Here is a 21,253-nt window from a genome sequence, read left to right on the forward strand (position 1 = left end):
AACATGCACTAGTTCATCCTATCAAAATCTAACTTCCATTTTACTTTTTCTTCAAGTTCTTAATAACATTCAGGACAGCAATTTATAATATTTCGTGGAGAAATAAGCTTATATTTGTTATTTTATTACTTTCAAAAACTAAAAGAATGGTCTATATTCACTTTCCCACTTTAAAATAAAGCTTATTCTTTCCCTCCATTTTGCTCTTCTTGCCCATCCTAGTTTTTCTACAAAACTCAAAGGTAGCTTCTCCATCAAAGCATTCCTTTCTTCAACAAGCAATTCAAAGCTAGTACAGTGAGTGAGAAAGAACCTTAACAGTTATTCTTTCCATTTATACTGTAACTTGGTGACCAGAACTTCTTTGCTTCAACTTTGAGTTTCAGATATCTTGCAGGTAGCCACTTCCTTGTGGCTTCCGACACCAGCAAAGTAACCAAAACAAAAGGAGTATGAAGCTAGTGGTAGAAGTAGTAGATGCTCATAATCTTGTGCCCAAAGACTGCGAAGGGTCAGCTAGTCCATTTGTAGAAATCGATTTCCAAAACCAAGCAAGTAGAACCAAAACCATCCCAAAGAACCTCAACCCTGTTTGGAACCAGAAACTTTTCTTTGATCTGGACGAAACTAAAAACCGCCATCACCAATCCATTGAGGTCTCCGTTTACAACCAGAGGAGACCAATCCCTGGCCGAAACTTCCTTGGTATAACTAGAATTTCGTGTTCTAGTGTTATCAAGAAAGGTGACGAAGTTTATCAAACTTTCTAATTAGAAAAGAAGTGGTTTTCTTCAACTGTTGTCGAAGGTGAAATTGGCCTTGAAATCTATACCTCACCAGAATCTGAAACAAAAGTTCCTCCTCTTCCCTCTCCACCACTACCCCCACCATCTAATACACCACAACCATTAGAAACCTCTGCTTCTTGTTCTCTTCCCCCCACTATTACTCATATTGCAGAAAATACCGACCTTGATTTCAAAACACTAGCTGCTCTTCCTAAAGCAGGGACTCTTCATACCTCAAAAGCTATTACAGAACAACCTGAGAAAAAGATTTCTGCAATTGCCGAAACCAATGGTGGTGTTCCTGAAAAAGAGCCAAAGAAGAGCAATAAAGAACCTGTCAAAATAAGACCTGACGCCACTCAACACGCACATCAACACCAAATACTGCAGCAACCCAGCCCATCGGTGGAGAAACTACCAAACGGCACCCCTTGCACAATGCATCCTGCTAATCCACCAGCCCATTCTAGCGATCCAGATGACTTCGACTTGAAGGACACCAACCCCAAGTTAGGGGAACGGTGGCCAAGTGGTGGAGCATATGGAGGAAGAGGGTGGATGAATGGCGAGAGATATGCAAGCACTTTTGACCTTGTTGAGCAGATGTCTTACCTATATGTTCGAGTTGTGAAAGCCAAAGACCTTCCTCCGAGCTCCATCACTGGAAGTTGCGATCCTTACGTGGAGGTGAAGCTTGGGAACTACAAGGGCAGGACAAGGCATTTCGAGAAGAAAATGAACCCAGAGTGGAACCAGGTCTTTGCTTTCTCAAAAGAGCGAATGCAGTCATTGGTGCTTGAAGTTTTTGTCAAAGACAAAGAAATGGTGGGCAGAGATGATTATCTTGGAAGAGTAGTTTTCGATTTGAATGAAGTTCCAACTAGAGTTCCACCAGACAGTCCACTGGCTCCTCAATGGTATAGGCTGGAGGACCGACGAGGAGAAGGGAAGGTGAGGGGAGACATTATGCTTGCGGTGTGGATGGGAACGCAGGCAGATGAAGCCTTTTCAGAAGCATGGCACTCTGATGCTGCCTCGGTATATGGAGAGGGTGCACTCAACACCCGCTCAAAAGTCTATGTATCACCAAAATTGTGGTACCTAAGAGTGAACGTGATTGAAGCTCAGGACGTGGTGTCAAATGACAGAGGCCGCTTCCCAGAAGTATTTGTAAAAGTTCAAGTTGGGAATCAAGTTCTCAGGACAAAGATTCATCCAACTAAAACAGCTAACCCACTCTGGAATGAAGATTTGGTGTTTGTAGTAGCTGAGCCTTTTGAGGAGCAGCTCTTCCTGACTATTGAGGATCGAGTGACCCCATTAAAAGATGATGTCTTGGGGAAATTAAGCCTGCCCCTCAACATTTTTGAGAAGAGGTTAGATCACCGGCCTGTTCATTCTCGCTGGTTCAATTTAGAAAAATTTGGTTTTGGTGTCTTGGAAGCTGACAGGAGGAGAGAGCTTCAGTTTTCAAGCCGGATTCACCTAAGAGTTTGTCTTGAAGGTGGATACCATGTACTGGATGAATCGACAATGTACATCAGCGATCAAAGACCAACAGCAAGGCAGCTGTGGAAGCAACCGGTTGGGATATTAGAAGTGGGAATCTTGGGTGCACAAGGTCTTCTTCCAATGAAGATGAAGGATGGCCGAGGGAGTACAGATGCCTACTGTGTGGCTAAGTACGGCCAGAAATGGGTTCGCACAAGAACAACCCTTGACACTTTCAATCCAAAATGGAATGAGCAGTACACTTGGGAAGTTTACGATCCCTGCACGGTGATAACATTGGGAGTTTTCGACAACTGCAATTTAAGAGGAGGCGAGAAACCAAATGCTGCAAATGCAGCCCGGGATTCAAGAATTGGAAAGGTAAGAATTAGACTGTCAACTCTAGAAGCTTACAGGATTTACACACATTCTTATCCACTTCTTGTTCTTCACCCACATGGTGTGAAGAAAATGGGGGAGCTCCAATTGGCTGTTAGATTCACCACCCTCTCTCTAGCTAACATGATATATGTCTACGGGCATCCTTTGCTGCCTAAAATGCACTACTTGCACCCATTCACAGTCAACCAGGTGGACAGTTTGAGATACCAAGCCATGAATATTGTAGCTGTGAGGCTCGGCCGAGCTGAACCACCTCTGAGAAAAGAGGTGGTGGAGTACATGTTAGATGTGGATTCTCACATGTGGAGTATGAGAAGAAGCAAAGCCAACTTCTTCAGAATCATGTCACTTATTTCGGGTTTGTTCACCATGAGCCATTGGTTTGTGGACATTTGCCAATGGAGGAACCCAATCACATCAGTGTTGGTTCATATCCTCTTTCTGATATTGATTTGGTACCCAGAGTTGATCCTTCCAACTCTCTTTCTCTACATGTTCCTCATCGGATTATGGAACTATAGGTTCCGACCAAGACACCCATCTCACATGGACACTAAACTTTCATGGGCAGAAGCAGTGCACCCAGATGAACTTGATGAAGAATTTGACACCTTCCCAACTTCTAAATCCCACGACATAGTTCGAATGAGGTACGACAGGCTCAGAGGAGTTGCAGGAAGGATCCAAACCGTAGTTGGAGACATAGCAACACAGGGGGAGAGATTTCAGTCTCTACTCAGCTGGAGAGATCCAAGAGCAACCAGTCTTTTCATTGTGTTCTGTCTTTGTGCAGCTGTAGTGCTCTATGCAACTCCTTTCAGAGCGGTGGCTCTAGTTGCTGGTTTGTATTATTTGCGGCATCCTAGGTTTCGAAGCAAGCTACCTTCTGTGCCCAGCAATTTCTTCAAGAGATTGACAGCTCGAACAGACAGCTTACTGTGATCCTGTTAGTAGTGCTTAAGTTCTCAGAGCACATATCTTACTTTCTGTTAACCAACCCGCTTCTTTCTTCTTTCCTTGTAAGTTACAATAATTACCTTTCTAGGATTCCTCAATAAGCTGTCCCTTGAAAAAGGGATGATTGCTGTGAGTGTTGATCCGTAAAGGATACCAAGTGCTCAGGGTGGCATAGAGCCTAGTAGTACTCATGGATGAACCATGAAATGCATCCTTCCGATTGTACATTGCTTTTATAGAAATTCTGCTTTCCTGTTTCCTACTTCCACTCGCCGTGCTATCATAATGAAAAAAATAATAGTGGTTTATTGGGGTTTTTTTTTTTTTTCAACTAGTCTGATTTTGAAAGACGACCTGTAACAAAACAAGAGAGCTCACCTGGCATGGCACAAAGGCTAAACAGAGAGAACAAGCAATATCCTAAAAGCAAATACTGAATCATTTTCTTCATTTTTTAAATTTCTGAGAAGGTAGAAACCCAGTAGCATCTCAAAAAAGTGCACATTTAAACTCTCTAATACCAATCCCAACACCAAACTAAGAAACTTATCAGCATTCTAAGTTTCAAACGAGGAAACATGTCATTGACGAACAGCTAAAGGCCACAAGAACAAACAGTTAAACATCTTGAAAACCAAGCACAACTTGAAAAAGCTGTTTCGGGAATTCAGTTTCATGCATTCTCCATACCCATAGATAATTGATCAGGGAAGTGACCTGTCAACTGTCAATTACCATTGATTACTCCAGCTGATCCAAAGCAGAAAATGTTCACAACCCCAGGGAAAGCTGGGTGTTTCTATATCACTAGGACAACAGCAAAAACAACCACTACTAACAAGGCAAAGATAATAACATGGCTCAACATGGCAACTTCAATCTAAAACAGAGACTAGCAATTCAAAAGAACCGAATCACATGAAAAATAAATAGCAGTCACTTGCGCCACAAAATGAAAAATGGGAAACAAAAATCACTTGCACAAAACATTGCCTTGTAAGGGTTCATATATTGCCAAAAACACTAGGAAAGTGCAGCTGCTAAGATAAAATTCAAACAAAATACAATAAGAAAGTAGCTCAAGAGAAACGATCCTAATTTTTTCCTTTAGAACACAAGCTCGTGAGGTTTCATTCCATCCTTGAGAGAAAACCTTGCGCCCAAGTATGCCTTCAAATCTGGAACACACTCGAGTGATTTCATGAGTGGTGCATCCACTGCCTTCTGGTCATCCTTCTTCTCTTGTGGGAGAGTATTCTCACCCTGTAATTTGGGAATAGAAGATCATAAATATCAGAATGAAACAGAGAACATAAATAAATAGAATGAAACAACATATAACTAATGACCACCAGCAAACACACCTCTTTATCTGCCTCAAAGAAGTTGCCCTCTCCCTTTTTCTTCTTCTTCTCAGCCTTCTTGCCAAAATATTTATCATCAAACTTCTCCACATTAACACCAGAGATGTCAACCTTAGTGGAAGTTCCAATCACATAAGATTGGTTGACTCTCCTAAGAGGAACACCATTGATCTTAAATGGTCCTGCAGCAATTGTAAACACAGTGTCGTAATTTTAGGCAGGAAAACAATTTTCACAGCAATATCAAGTCAAAGAATTTCCAAATTAAGCCATATCGTGAATTTTTTTCACATAACAATATAGAGCATCCAATATGTAAATGATCAAGTACTGCTGTGAAGCCAATATCACAGACATTATCACAAATTCAAACTTCAAGTCACAAGCTTTGAGATCATCAGTAATATAACTTCTGTTCCCCAACAAAAATCAGTAATGCACATGCCCAGTGATACTTGATGAACGAAAACACAGGTTTCAATAGATGCAATTACAAGGGGACACCATTCGATATAAAAGACAAAACAAATCAAGCTCACCAGTGACTAGAAGCAATCCTGAAGGAAGCTGCTTGAGGAACACAACTCTCTTGCCCTTGAACCTTCCAACAAGAATGATCAAAACAGTCCCAGGAGTAATACTATCCCTACAAGATCAAATAAACAACAAAGAAAATATAGATTACAGCATGCCTTAATAACATATTGATGCTTCAGCACCCAAAATTACCCATAAATGAACCTTTCTAGTACAATAAATCTCTACCATTTCAAAATGAAATAGTCAATAGGAAACACATAACTCAAAACCACATTATACACAAACTCTAAAAGAGAGCAAAACAAAACCACGAAACAGACTAAAAAGCAACCGATAAAACAATTTAAAATTCAATAAATGAATCCATAAAGAAAGCAATATAGCTAAAGGTAAAGACCTGAGCTTGGTGGGCTTAGGCTTGCGCCTGTTAGGCAGTGGCTTCTTGACATCATCAGCCGGGTAAAACTTAGGTGGTTTCTCAGCAGGGGCGGCGTCTTTAACTTTAGGGGCGTGTTTAGGGAAAACACCGCCGTTTTTGGCCTTGATAGCCCACAACCCTCTCTTGTGGTACATCTGTGACCTCGAGTACTTACCGATCCCTCGAACCAGATCTGGGTTTCTGGATACCTGTGGTGTCTTCCTGGGAGCCATTGATTCCGAATGAGGTTTCTCTCACACTCTCTCTCTCTCTCTCTCTGTGAAAAATGGCCACAAACCCTAGTGGGGAGAATTTTGAGGGGTTATATATGCGGCGTTTTATATAGGGATGGATCAGTGAGAGGGGAAAAAACCCTAGAAACCCTAATTCCGGTTATTGGGTAATGGGCTTCGGTTTGGGTTGGCGAGTGTCGTTGGTTTCTGGCTTTGGAGTGAGCCTGAAATTTTGTTGAAATACACCCTATTTTTATAAAGGCCGTGGCCCATATTATAGTTTTCTTCTTGTGGACAGAGTTAGCAACACAATTTTTTTACTTTTTCTATTTAAATATCTTTACTTTTATTTTTTATATCTAATTGTGTGAACTTTTTATTTATTTTTTATAAAGTAATTTTTGTTTGAATTTTTTTTCTATATATACTGACGTTGTTATTGAATTGACGTTTGACATGTTGGTGATACGTTCGGTTTTTATTTTCCTAGTTTTAATATTTTTTTATTTGAATTTGATAATATTTAATATTTTTTTACAAGAGTATTTTTTATTAAAATTATAAAAAATATTTTTTATTTTTTAATATTAATAAATTAAAATTATTAAAAAATACATAAAAAAATACTTATTAATTTAATATTTTTTTCATATAAAAAATAATCCAAAATACACTATAAATTCAATCGCATTACAAATAAGTACATCTCATACTAAAAGTGTATTTGGAAGTGTGGTTTCTGTTACTTTTCGAAGTGTTTTTGACTTAAAAAAACATGTCAATAATATTTTTTTATTTTTTAAGAATTATTTTTGAGATCAACACATTAAAATGATTTGAAAACATCGAAAATATATTAATTCAGAGAAAAAAATAAAAACTTTTTAAAATTTTTTAGAAATACTTTTGAAAAGCACTTTTAAACACGCTCTACCTGGCTCTGTATGCTGTACTTTGATCTTTAAAAATTAATCACTGAAGTATCAATTTAAATTAGAGGTGAATTTATTTAAATTCAATAAAAAAACTGTGAATTTTTTTTAAAAAAGTTTAAAAATTATTATGTAGCACCAAATCCAATACATCAGGAGGGCAAGATGGTAATTTGAGAGAAAATTTCCGGATATGCTATCCAACCCTTCCACTCTCTGCTACCAAACCCTCTCATTCTCGTCCCTCCCATTCCATAGAGAAAAAATGGCAACAATCTCATCTCTTACAACGCCACTACCCACGTCCACAAAACTTGCTCTTTCAACAAACCAGTCAAAACCCTCTTTCCAAATCCTCAAACCAGGAACCCCTTTTAACCATTTCCCTAAATTCACACATTTACATAAAATTCTAAACACCAAAGCCCCCCAAAGGCTCTTTGCAGTAACTGAAGAAACAGCACCGGCTGCTGCAGTGGACCCTTCGTCAGAGGCTGCTAGGAGGCTGTACGTTGGAAATATTCCCAGGACTCTGACTAATGAGGAGCTGACAAAGATTGTTGAAGAACATGGTGCTGTTGAAAAAGCTGAGGTAAATTATGGACTAATGGTTTCTTAATTGGTTTGTTTCCTCTTAAAGCATGGAAATTAGATGGACAGAGAGTTGTGCGGAGCTGCATTAGCATGGAATGAGTGTTGGATTTTTTTTCCTGATGGCAATTTTCTTGATTCATAGTGGTTGAGTATGGGGAAGTGATATAAATAGAACAATTCCTAAATCTTCTTTTCCGATTTTTTCTAGGATTGAAACTTGATATGGCTTGTTTGTTTTGGTTTTGGGAAAATTTTAAAAGGATTGCAGCTAAGCATCGAAAAAGAATGTTGATTTTTTCTAGAATTCATCTAATTTACTATAATTTATATTATTGCTCTGGCCTGTGGGTTGATGATTTTCCTTGTTGTTTGATGAGGCTGTTCGTTCGATCAAACTGTGATTTCTTTCTATTAGAATGCCTGAACTTGATTGAGAAGTCAAAGAAATGTGATAATTTTGTGCAAACAGTATCATTCCTTTTAGAGACGGCTTCTTTTCAGAGTTAAAAAGGTATCCTGAGATTATCCAAAATAAATGGAGAGTATCAGAATAACGTCCTAAATCAGTAATCTGTGCACAAAATCATAAAATGGGCACGGGACTCATTCTTTAAAGCACTCCACAGAAAACAATTTCTGAACAAGCAATTGCTTTTTTCTCTTAGAGGTCATTGAGCCTCATCTCATCATACCTTTCACAAGTTATGAGTCCATTATCCACCAAATCTTGGGAGAGAACTATCGAGGTTGAGTATTCCTATGACCAATTTTGCATAGGCTTCGACCTTAATTTTAAATTACCAATAAGTCAACTCCTCTAATCATTCTTTCAGTTATCTACACCAAGCAAACATCATTCCCTCACTTATTTCTTCTACCAAGAAATCTGCTTTTACGCTATCAGGTCAATCCATTATATTCCTCTGCTTGCCATTATTATTTTCAAAACGATTAATATCACACGCTAGCACCCTGAGAAGATGTGTCAGTTTCTCCTATCAGTGTGCCACTGGACATTTTTATCAGTTGTATCCATGTGTCAAAAAATAGCTCGACGGTAATAACTAGAACTTAAATGGTAAGTTTAAACTGGTCAACCTGAATTTAACCTATTGGAAGAAAAGTGGGGAGGGAAGATGCAATTATGAATTATGTGTGCACCTATGCGCTTGCATGTGAGTATAACTTCATTATAGGTTATGAATGTCTATATAGGTCAGTTAAAACTCTGCACATAACTTCTACCAGTTGAAATCCTTTTTTTTTTTTTTTACTTCATGCATAATTCTGGCACTCCCATTAAGAGAATTTGATGTGCAGGATTCCTATTCTCAAGATAACTTCATTTTCTTGTTTCCTTTATAGGTTATGTATGATAAGTACTCGGGTAGGAGTCGCCGATTTGCATTTGTTACGATGAAAACTGCTGAGGATGCAAATGTGGCAATTGAGAAACTGAATGGCACTGTAAGCATTGCTGATTCTCGATCTAATTGAAAGTGCAAGGAAACATTTTGTTTCTTTATATGACTTCACAATCACTGAATGATTCTTTATGTTGGTTTTCCATTGCAGGAAATTGGAGGCCGTGAGATCAAAGTAAACATCACGGAGAAGCCTTTGCAGTCGTTGGATCTGCCTTCTCTCCAATCAGACGAATCCCAATTTGTTGACAGCCCTTATAAGGTTTATGTGGGAAATCTTGCTAAAACAGTAGCAACAGATACACTCAAGAACTTTTTTTCTAAGAAGGGAAAGGCTCTTAGTGCAAAGGTTTCACGAGTTCCAGGGACCTCAAAATCTAGTGGGTTTGGGTTTGTAACATTCTCTTCAGAGGAGGATGTAGAAGTTGCCATCTCATCTTTTAACAATTCTGTAAGTAACTTGCAGCCTTGCTATATTTAACTAGTGATTGAGTTTCTAGATCACAGAAACTTCATGCACCTGCACTAACACTCTGTTCATCTAAGGCATACACTCCCATCGTGCATTCTTGTTTATAGGTATTTATTTATTACAAAGGCAGTATCCTGCATGCTTCGTCCTTTCAAATCACTAGCCAATTATCAGGACCTTTTAGCACAATTAGACCCTTGCTGTCTATTTTTATCACTTGGCTGTTTCATTGATCTGATACTTGTTGGTCACTGCAGTTGTTGGAAGGGCAACCTATTCGTGTAAACAAGGCCTAGTATAGTTTGCGCATTTTTGGATTTGAGGAGTTGAATGCTGTATTTTGAAAATCTCTGGCAAGCTAGTGGTTTAGCCATGTATTCATCTGATTGTCATGATCTTGTGATTCTGCTGTATGTTCTGTAATTGTTGTAACTTCTAGTTCACTGCTAGTTATAATCGCATGCAACTTTTTTTAAAAAAAATTGTTCTAGCCTGAAAATGGTGCTTCTATTTATGAATGTTGCTTCAAAAGGATTAAACGAGTCAAGCTAGGCTGATCCAAATGGAAAGCTGTGTTCCATGGGCTTGGGGGGTTAAACACAGATTGAGTTTCAGGCTTCGAGTAGGTTCCGAGGTTCGCCTATGCTGTTTCTTCTCCGGCCAACTTTTTATACTTAACCATGTTGAAATCGAAATCAAATCAACTTGCCTATAATCTCATGTAAGGACCTGGTTTATAATTTGACAGAAGTGATGGGTATAGTAGGTTTGATACGCACTTCCAGATTGCAGTGAAAGCTTCCCTTCTATGAGCTTATATGCCTTTTGATCTTCTCGTCTAGAATCAATTCACCAGTGCAGCGAGTTTTGTTTTGAAAGAATTACTAGCAAGATGAGAAAAATTATTTGGAAGCACGAAATGACAATTTATATAATCATGTGACGCTGTGGGCATTTTTGTCATCTATTTTATCAACAAATAAATTTATATAATCATGTGACGGTTCATGTTGAAATAAGAACAGTCTGAATAATTTGTATATTTTATAAATAATAATAGATGAGTCAACGTGTATACAAGTTGATGGCATTCTACACCTTAATGATGAGATAAGATTAATGTCTTGCATGTTAAAAAATCAGCTAACAATGTGTTGTAAAGCAATGCCTCTTCTTTAATCAAGATAATTCGTACACTGAGAATAAACTCTTGAGAAGAAAATTCTTTGATGTTATTACTACATCAATCATGGAGGATCGCTATTTACTTGATTTGGTCCGGCCTGTGTAGAGATTAAAAAAAAAAGGACAATTCTCTATAATTAATTTCGATTCTTAATTTTCAATGTGAAATACATGATTAGCAGAGATTATATGATGTTATAATCATAAAAGAAACTAAGTTGTGTGATGTTTCCACCGTAGCTAAAAACACTTTTCACCCTCTTATAGCTTACCAGCTGTGAGTTTTTTTTTTTTTTTCATCATCATCATCAAACTTCTTTTTTCTCCCTTTGATTTGATCCTTACGAGGCAGAATTGGTGCTCAATTATTTATAATTTATTATGTAACATCAGGGTTTAAAAACGGAGAACCGGTGTGAAAAATACAGGAAAATAAGTAGTTCTTTGAAAATTAAAATATTTTTGACACGAGACTTCATTTTAAAGTTCCTGTGCTGAGAAAGGAGAAAGAAAAAGTCGCTAGATCTCAATGGAAAAAAAAAAACAGAGAGGAAATTGATTAACACTGATTATATCCACACAAAAATCAGTATTAGTGCACTTAAGGTCTTGACCCAGCGGTTGAAGGGACTTGTTTTTTTCCTCTGCATCATGGGTTCAAACCTCACCGTGCACGTCTGTCATCTCCGCGGTGCCTTACATGCTCATTGGATTTGCAGGATGTTCAGTGAGCGTGGGATTAGTCGTGGTGCGCGCAAACTGGCCCGGACACCCATGTAAATCAAAAAAAAAAAATTTGATATTGGTGTCAACAAGTCTATTCAATGAAAGGAGTTCCACTAAAGCGTATTTTTTGGCCTTCACCTTTTATGGAGTAGATCTAGACCCAGGAAGGTTTTAAAATACAAGTTGATTTTTAGCTTTTGAAAGATTTTTTAGTTATTTAAAGGTATTGATTAGTTTATCTAGGTCTGTATGATGTATTTTTTTTAAGTGTTTTTAGTAAATAAATATTGAAAAAATAATTTTCTCAATTTTTTAAGGACCTTCAATTATCAAATTTTTAGTCAGAAGACAACGTATCGTTTATATTTAAAACAAAACAAAATTAGAAGATAAATTACATAACATTTGCCCTCCAATATAAATAATAATAAATAAAAAACACAGGAAGATTTAGCGTGTGAATAAGAGGCACTGCAAGCAGCAAAAAATACCTATTAGCAAACCTTAAAGCATGTTTGGCAAGAGCCGTAGGTTGGAACACCCATAAGCTAATAGATGTATTTATAACCTGATAGTTTAATTACTTAGTTCCACTTTGTATTCCAATCAAATTCTGTAATCTCCCAGACAATCACCCGACACTGAATTCCTAAATCAACACCATGTCTAGAGTGAGAATCCAAGCTTGTGATTTTCCTTTTTAATCTTGCATTGTTGTTATGATTCTTCCTTCTTTATTACACCAGTAGCATGTACATATGTTTTAATATGGAGAAAAAACAGGAAAAACATGAATTACTTTTGTGCTTGCTATAAAATATATTTTAGAAGATTTTTTTAATATTAATACATTAAAATTATAAAAAAAATATTTTAAAAAATCAATTTAATCCACTTTAAAAACAAAAATAAGAGTTTTTAGACGAGGATGAGTTTGTTATGCACGTGTATTGCGTTTGCGGTGTAAAAAATACAGTAAGGTGTTTAGTGATTGTAAAAACAAGGTTTTATATTGTGGGATCCACTAAAAAATTAAGTTTGAAACGTAATTTTCATGAAACAGTTTTTACGTGTTTTTTTAACTGAGTTTCGTAAAATACTGTTTGTTTTTGCGTTTCAAAAGCGTTTTTAAAAAAAATTGATATTTTATTTATTTTTTTTACTTTAAATTAATATTTTTTGATGTTTTTAAATTATTTTGATACGCTAGTATCAAAAATAATTTTTTTAAAAATAAAAATATATTATTTTATTGCATTTCCAAGTAAAAAACACTTTGAAAACAACCCCAACCACACAACCACCAAATATTTTATGTATATTTTTTATTGTATATAAATTTCATTTATAATTTTTACCAAATATATATCTAAATTCAACTAATTATATTTTTTTAAAATTATAATAATAAAAACTATTTAAAAACAAACACACGAGGACACCTAGATAAGAGTAGCACTCCAACGTCCCAACCGGCCTCCTGCCCACAAAAGAGGAGGGGCCACAAGGCTAAAACAACCGTTCGAACGGCAATTCTCACTTCCTCTGTGTGTTTTAGCTATTCCTGTAAAATCTGCCGCCACTGATAGAGAATCATAAATGGACGGTATGGCCTTAAAATTCCCTTCTTTCAAATTCCTAAACCATAACACCTCCACCATTCGAAGCCCACTTCTTCTCCGCAAATTCTCCTCCTCTTCACTTCCCGTATCAGCATCGGGTGCTACTCTCAGAGAAGCGGGCCCGGCTTCCAACTCCGTTTCACTCGGTCAGTTAACCCGACCCGACTTCCCCATCCTCCACCAGGTAAATCATCAGAACCCCATGTTATTTTATGCTTCTTGCTTATCAAAAACGATTCGCAATTCTGATTTTATCATTTCGTGTGTGTTTGCAGAAGATAAATAACGGGTCAAATCTTGTTTACTTGGACAACGCAGCTACTTCACAGAAGCCGATTTCAGTGTTAAAAGCCCTGCAAGATTATTATGAATCTTACAATTCCAATGTTCATCGAGGAATTCATTACTTAAGGTACCCAAAAAACAAATTAATTCTGTCATTTTTTTCCTCCAAATTTTGGTGTTTTATGGTGATTTTAATTGAAAATGTGTACTTATTTGAAAATAAAATAAAATTTGGGGAATTGTAGTGCAAAGGCAACAGAAAAATATGAACTGGCGAGGGAGAAAATTGCAGCATTTATAAACGCAGAAGAATCTAGGGAGATTGTATTTACCAGAAATGCCACTGAAGCTATTAATTTGGTTGCTTATACCTGGGGGTTTGCAAATTTAAAATCAGGAGACGAGGTGGGCGCTTCTTTCTAGCAGTTTCCTGTTGTTCAATTTTCTGCGTTCAGTTATGCTCTCATCAATTCTAACGAGGCGTCCAATTAGGCACTTACATAGTATTGTGTGTGTTTTTAGGTTTTATTGACTATCGCAGAACACCATAGCGCGATTGTTCCATGGCAATTTGTGGCTCAGAAGACCGGAGCAGTTTTGAAGTTTGTTAATTTAAATGAGGATGAAATTCCGGATGTACTTAAGTTGAAAGAAATGATTTCTAGCAAGACAAAACTTGTTGTGGTGCACCATATATCAAATACACTTGGTATGTTTGTTCGCCTCAGTATCTGCATGCTCATAGACCATGTTTGAAATTGTGAGTGATTTTGCTCATGAACAAATAGGAATTGGTTTTTCTAAATTTTAGTGCATGATATGAAATTCTCTTTTGCCTATTCAGTAGTCCAATTTGACCAAGATGTAATATCCATATGGACCATCATGAATAAGAGCAGTGGTTACTTCTAGTAAAATCTTTGAAGGATATTGGTGAAATTTTGCTTAACACAGTAGTCTTTTAGCTATATACCGAACTGAGCTTTTATGCCACAACGTGATTTTGATTAGCTGCTGATGTGGTTTCAAATACTTGCTTAAAATGCCATGAAATATATAATGGGATTGCTTCTTTTTTTACAAAGTTTGGCAACCAGCTAGAGTGTATTTCATATGCAATATTGGGCTAGAATGCATAGACCCCCCTTAAACTTTCACCTATTTTGATTGACCCCCACCCACCCACCAACCCAACCACACACACATGTATATTTGTTTTGACTTTAATACATGAATTATGGGGTGTTTGGGTTGGGACATCCTCTGTTAGGCTTTGGCCAAAACTTGCAGTGATACTACCACTGAATGAAATGTCTCATTGCCGCGAGTCATCCATACTAATCTTGGACCCTGCTACCACTAGATTTGGGTGTTTTAAGGTTTGAAATTTGGATCTAAAAATTTAAACTTAAATTCTTGTGTCTGATTTGAGCTTGAAAATGGTTTTTGATATTGGAATGTTATTTATGAGGTTGAAAGGAATTTTTGGTGGTCTTTTGGGGTCATGCGTTGGCTAGAATAGTGGAGTTCCTGGTCTGAACATGGACTGAGGTGTTCCAATCCAAACGTGCTATAGTTCATGTTTTAAAATCTAAACAAAGAAAAGGGTTTCAATCAAAATTGTGGATAGTTCAGGGGGCATTAAGTTTTACCCTGTATTATTGTATAGGCTCACCCTTCCCCTCCCTCCCTCCTCATCTCCAACGTTCCAGCAGGCATCTTCCTTCTTTGCTTCCCTTCTCTTTCTCCTCACTTTCTTGTAGTTTCATAGTATATGTTTACATTCTTGCAGAATGTGCAAGTGAGAAAAGTATGATTATCCTTTATCATATAAAATTTGACAACATTTTTCATAATGAATTGTCGTAGATCTTGGCCTTCTTGTTGATATAAACTTTATTGTCCTTGATTGACTTGTATATTTAGCTTGGAAAACCTCACACACTGTCATTATACTTGTTGATTTATCATAGTGATGTTTGCTATTATGCACTTATGACACATTATTACTGTAATAAGGATTTTGCATGTCAACTTAATTCAAGTAAGAAAATATACTTAGTCTGATGTTTAATTGCATTCTCTGTTAGCTGTTTGCAACACATTATGTTTTCCATATCACTATTGTCTATGCCTTTGCAGGTCTTTTAAAGACTTGAACAAGCCACAATATTATGTTTACCTTATGAATCACTCTCTGAGAATCATTACGAGGAAGAAATAGCTAATAACATAGTCCATAATTTTTTTTTCTGTAGCTTCTTCTCTTCCTATCGAAGACATAGTCCATTGGGCACATGCTGTTGAGGCAAAAGTTCTTGTAGATGCTTGTCAAAGTATTCCGCACATGCCGGTTGATGTCCGGGACCTTGATGCTGATTTTCTTGTTGCTTCTTCACACAAGGTTAGGTTATTGCCTTGTACAATGAAATATAAGCTTTAGGCATGTATATAAAGTTAAAGAGATAACCATGCTCCAGATGTGTGGGCCTACAGGCGTTGGATTTTTATATGGTAAAAGTGACATCCTGTCTACCATGCCTCCGTTTTTGGGTAAGTTACTTTTAGAACCTAGAGTTGTTTACGTCCATAGGCCTAGGAAAACAGTTGTATGAAATGATACTTTCAAGCTTGTCTTAATGTTTTGTTTTGCTTTTCATAGGTGGCGGAGAAATGATCTCTGATGTATTTTTGGATCATTCCACATATGCAGAACCTCCATCAAGGTTGGTTAAGTTGTTTACTTGTTGAACAATTGGATCTCATAAATCATTGCAAGGGGCTAAAGGATGTGGTGCAAGTTTGCTCCTCTCTTCTCACTTGCTCTCATTCTTGCTTGAACATCTGATTAAAATGAAATTTTATTAAGGTACTTATTGTTAGATTTTGCTTCATATTAATGATCTAGTTTCGAATTCACTCTTTTTTACGGATTAGATTTGAGGCTGGAACACCAGCAATTGGAGAAGCAATTGGATTAGGAGCAGCAATCGATTATTTGCAAGGAATTGGCATGCAAAAGATTCATGAGTATGAGGTGAGTTATCGAAACCCAATGGTCATCAAAACAAAATGCTACCAATATTATTAACCATGTTGATTTTACCAACAGATGCGGATTTGAGTTTAAAATAACAAAGCAACATTAAAAAAACAGCATTAAATTCAAGGAAAGTAAAACAAAACAAAACAAAGGCCAGTTTAATTAATCCATTACATTAATACACAAACAATTATAATAATACTATTCAGTCTGAAATGATGATTAATATCTATTCTTATATCTTGTCCGTTTACCTCCTCTTCTTGTTTTTTGAGGCAGATGGAGCTGGCTAATTATCTATATGAAAACCTCTCTACTGTTCCTAACATACGTATCTATGGCCCGAAACCTTCCAAAGGAGTCGATCGTGCTGCGCTTTGTTCTTTCAATGTGAAGAATATTCACCCCACGGATCTTGCAACTTGTCTTGACCAACTGGTATGAGTACAAATGAGGTCTTCATTACTAGTAAACCTGTCAAGTATGCATTCTTAAAGATGTTATTGGACCTTTGTCTGTTTATAATGAGCCGTAGAAGAATCTAAGGCCATAAATGCTATATATAATTTGAGAGGTTTTGTGACTGTTCATTGATGAGTAGATTATCTTGATGGAAACTAACACACTTGCCCTCAGCATGGAGTAGCTATCAGATCGGGTCACCACTGTGCTCAACCTCTCCATCGGTATTTAGGAATCAATGCAAGTGCACGTGCCAGCCTCCATTTTTACAACACTAAAGAGGATGTTGATTATTTCATCCACGCACTCAACGACACTGTTAGCTTCTTAGATTCTTCCAAGTAGAGTGGCCTCGCCTTTTAGCTTGCTGCTTATTTTCGAAATTGTGTCAAGTCTCCAGGGGATTCCGTGCACCATATAATGCAACTTTACAGATGTTCTTTTTGTTTCCTTACTAGAATTCGAGATCTACTCTTTAGTTTTGCTTGCCGCTCTATTTTGAGTCCTTTTTTATTATTAAAAAATAATAATTTCCAACTACTAAAAAGGCTCGTGTGGTTTACATCTTTGGCAATTATTTTGTTATTTTTACCATTAAAAAATGGTTTGTTACATGATAATGTGTATGTGATGAATCCTTGAGATAAGCTTCTCGGGTGCCATGGAAGGTGTGTGCATTATCTGGTTCATAGCTCTGTAAGATTTTCCATGTCACTTGTTTAACACGTTGTTGCTGGCCATGTATAATGGCAATGCTAATGGAGAAACTATTTCATGAGCGTGATTGATGTTGAATCCACACGTTTTTCCATTCATTTTATAGTGGATCGGACAAGATTTATGCGGGTCTCGTGCAATAATCTCTCATGACAAGGAGGCCACGGTGCTGCATGGAATGCCGCCGCCGTTGCTTTCCTGGAACCAGCAAAGAACTTTTTAGAAGGGAGCTAGGGATTACAACCTTCTCATTCCAGCAAGACAGTCGGCCACGGTCCAGCTATTACCCCACAAATTTATACAAATGTTTTGTTACTATCAATAATGGAAATGGGGAAATTTTAACTTTAAAAATAAAAATCACAAGGGCTGCTTGAAACAAATCAAAATTTTAAGTTGAAATTGAGGGACCCCTATGGATCTTAGAGTTCTTTTTTTTTTTTTTTGAAAATAGCACAACTAGCAAAAATAATTAGCAAAAATAATGACCAAGCTAGTACAACTAAGAAAAAAAAATAACATAGTTAAGTGGACACACTATTCTAGCTAGTAGCGCAATTTAATTGGTTGCATGCATTACTCCCAGTAGCACTACTTAAAAAATTAAATTAAAAGAGTTGTGCTGCTAGTAATAACTCAAATTTCAAAAATATAAAAATAGCGCAATTTATTGAATTTTTAATTGGTTTAATAGCACGATTACTTGGTGCTATTTTTTCTTTATGCTAGCTTGAAAATTTTTCATATCGCACGTGTTTTTTTCTAGAACTAGTTTGTTTTTTATTTTTTTAATAATATTTTTTATTATTTTAATGTATTAATATAAAAAATAATAAAATAGTTAAGTCACAGTCAAAACCTTATCAGAAAAAGCGCCGTCACCACCCGGGTGGAAGCAACAGTGCCGCCACGTCTTGAAGTGACAGCTTACATGTAAGAAACGGTGACTGGTCACACGAGCATTTTCCACACGTGGTGGAATGAAGAACCAGTAAATCTACTCCTGGCGAGTAATTGACGCGTGTTCGTTGCTTTGTTTGATAGCAGAAAGGCGAAGGATTTTTTCCAGTCAAACTAGCAATATAAACACGTATCTGCTAATATTGACCCGTTGCTGCGAAATTAACAAATTCAATATTATGGTGATTTGTTAGATAGGGAGTGGTTTTTCTAAATTATTTTTAAAATTTCTACGTATTTATTTCCTAATCAATGAAACAGTAAAAGAAAAATTTTATTTTATTTTTAAGAAAGTTTTTTATTTTATTTTGAATAAAAAATACTTTTTAAAATTAAAAAAGATTAAAAAATACTTTGTTATTTGCTAATTATATCATATATTGATTATTTATTATTTCATTTTTATATATATATATTTTTTAATTTCATCCCTTGTTTTCTTAATTGATATTTAATTTTTTTTATTTTTTAATTTAATTTTTTTATCCATTAGATCTTATTCCCTTCTCTTGACAATTATTTATTTTATTTAAAATTATTTATGAAATTATTTTTTTTAATTTTCAACTTATTTTACTTGTTATACTTAGTCTTTGTTCTCTTAATTTTTATTTAATTTATTTTAAAATAATTTATGAAAATAATTTTTTTTTTAATTTTATCATCCTTTAACTTTTTAATCTGTCAAATTTAAATTTTATTTCTTTAATAAGCTTAAAATAAATTAAAACATTATTTTCTTAATTTATTTTTTATAACATAATTAAATACTTAAAATTATTTTTCAATAGCAACATAAAAAAAATAAATCAAGTCAAATGTCAAGCAATGCCCTTCATCACATATGATAGTGCATGTGGACGGCAAAGGCGTCAATGAGTCTGAAAGCATTTTATCTATAGTTTATAGTTTATAGCTCTGTAGACTTGTCTAACCATTTAATACGCTGCTGGCCATCTATTATTGCCATGATAGCTAGTGGCGCGACGGTGCTTTCTTGGAAGGCGCCCTCCTTATGGAAACTATGGATGTGCATCAAGCCAGTAAAACTATCTCATGTTCTTGTTCAAATCGATGGCCAGTATTATTTAACTTTTTTTTATTATTATTATTACCCAAACCAGTTTATATATACCACAATTAATTAAGTAAATTTTCAATGATTCTAAAATTTATAATACTCGAATTAGTGATATTTAAAAAATAAATAGAGAGATTGACTAATTGAGTTGCCTTCTTTAAAATTAAAAAAAAAAAATAAAAACAAAGAAAAAAAAGAAAAAGAAGTTATATTTACTAGCAAAGGAGATGGTTCTGAATACCCCTTGCATGCTTTAGAGTATTTAATTGAAAGTTTTGAGAAAATTGATATATTCAAATATCAAAATTAAAAATTATGCATCTGATTAAGAAAACGAGTGAGATTAGTGTATCAATACCATAACTCTCTTTATTTCTCGAATACGTTCTACTGTAATTAATTAAATATGTTTAACAATATTAATTTGGTGCTTATGTTGTTAAAAGTAATCTATTTAGGGAAATAAATTTAAAATCACCCCTTAAAAAACTATTGTCCTAATTAGTTCAAGTAATAACTTCAACTTTTTTATAAGGACCATTTAATTTTGCATTTTATAAGTATTTTTTTTAAATGATATTTTTTTTATTTTAAATTAAATTTTTAATGTGCTGGTATCAAAAATAATTTTTTTTAAAAAATAAAAAATATTAATATAATTTTTTTTTTTTGAAAAATAATCATTACCTCTAAAGTTGCAGGGGTTATTTTTGACATGGTAAGACTAGAAGGGGTGATTCTAAAAAATTTTGATTTTTTTTTAAATAATTTTTATATATTTTTAAATCGTTTTGATGTGTTGATATTAAAAATAATTTTTAAAAAATAAAAAAATTATTTTAATATATTTCTAAATAAAAAATACTTTAAATTATTATTGTTATCCGTTTTAATTTTAAATAAATTCTTAAAAATAAATTAGGACCAAACGGACTTCATAATAGTTGTATAGGTTAATGAAAAATAAGAAGATGCGTAAAACGAGAGATTTACCAGACACTCCGATTTTTTTTTATATAAAAAAACGATCGGGCAAGAGAGGGAAAAGGGTTGAAGTGTTCATAGCATTTCTTGTGTTGTTTATGATGGCTATGATGATTCAAATGAATCTTAGTGATTTGACAGTATACGATGGATTTGGAAATTAATTCAAACTTATCTTTATTTTTTTTTTAAAAAAGTAAAATAATACTGGGAGATATTCAAGATTTTGTGTTGAAAATCTTTTTTAAAAAAATTTGTGATAGATATCCATCCACCTCCACCGTTGTCGACGTCTCTTAACCTTTATACCCTCTAGTCTCCGTTAAAGTATGAGTTCCATCGGGTCGGAGCCTATCCTCAAAAAGTTAGGTATTCTTACCTCCTTCCACCACCACCTCTATGAAAGCAAAAGTCCTTCAATACCCTTTTCCATTCGGGAAAAAAAAAATAGTTTTTTAATCTGATTTAATTAGAAACGAAATCAGTTTTTTCAGTTGGCATGTATGCAAAAACTAATGACATTGAGGTGGCGGTGTTGCTGCTGCCACAAGCCGGATGGCTACAAGCACTAAA

At 35.4% G+C, this 21,253-nt stretch overlaps 3 protein-coding genes and 1 pseudogene across 3 annotated transcripts; 3 read left to right on the plus strand and 1 right to left on the minus strand.

Annotated features, from left to right (window-relative positions):
* The first annotated feature begins 340 nt into the window (after nt 1-340).
* Nucleotides 341-3,965, plus strand: LOC118027658 (FT-interacting protein 1-like; annotated as a pseudogene).
* A 626-nt stretch (nt 3,966-4,591) lies between these two features.
* Nucleotides 4,592-6,282, minus strand: LOC118027659 (large ribosomal subunit protein eL6-like). The gene is made up of 4 exons (XM_035031061.2): nt 5,940-6,282; nt 5,542-5,648; nt 5,003-5,184; nt 4,592-4,901 (listed from the first exon to the last, which is right to left on the minus strand). The coding sequence occupies exons 1-4, from the start codon at nt 6,191-6,193 to the stop codon at nt 4,746-4,748; spliced, it is 699 nt and encodes a 232-aa protein (XP_034886952.1). The 5' UTR covers nt 6,194-6,282; the 3' UTR covers nt 4,592-4,745.
* A 1,055-nt stretch (nt 6,283-7,337) lies between these two features.
* On the plus strand, nt 7,338-10,393 carry LOC118027657 (small ribosomal subunit protein cS22). Its single transcript, XM_035031058.2, has 4 exons — nt 7,338-7,717; nt 9,085-9,186; nt 9,295-9,594; nt 9,873-10,393. Exons 1-4 carry the CDS (start codon nt 7,391-7,393, stop codon nt 9,909-9,911), a joined length of 768 nt encoding a protein of 255 aa, XP_034886949.1. The 5' UTR covers nt 7,338-7,390; the 3' UTR covers nt 9,912-10,393.
* Nucleotides 10,394-12,974: 2,581 nt separating this feature from the next.
* LOC118027656 (cysteine desulfurase 1, chloroplastic) lies at nt 12,975-17,500 on the plus strand. Its single transcript, XM_035031057.2, has 10 exons — nt 12,975-13,332; nt 13,424-13,560; nt 13,679-13,838; nt 13,956-14,142; nt 15,692-15,837; nt 15,914-15,986; nt 16,096-16,159; nt 16,371-16,470; nt 16,756-16,914; nt 17,113-17,500. Exons 1-10 carry the CDS (start codon nt 13,126-13,128, stop codon nt 17,281-17,283), a joined length of 1,404 nt encoding a protein of 467 aa, XP_034886948.1. The 5' UTR covers nt 12,975-13,125; the 3' UTR covers nt 17,284-17,500.
* Nucleotides 17,501-21,253: the final 3,753 nt, after the last annotated feature.

Source organism: Populus alba, chromosome 9 (assembly GCF_005239225.2).
Source record: "Populus alba chromosome 9, ASM523922v2, whole genome shotgun sequence".
NCBI lineage: Eukaryota > Viridiplantae > Streptophyta > Magnoliopsida > Malpighiales > Salicaceae > Populus > Populus alba.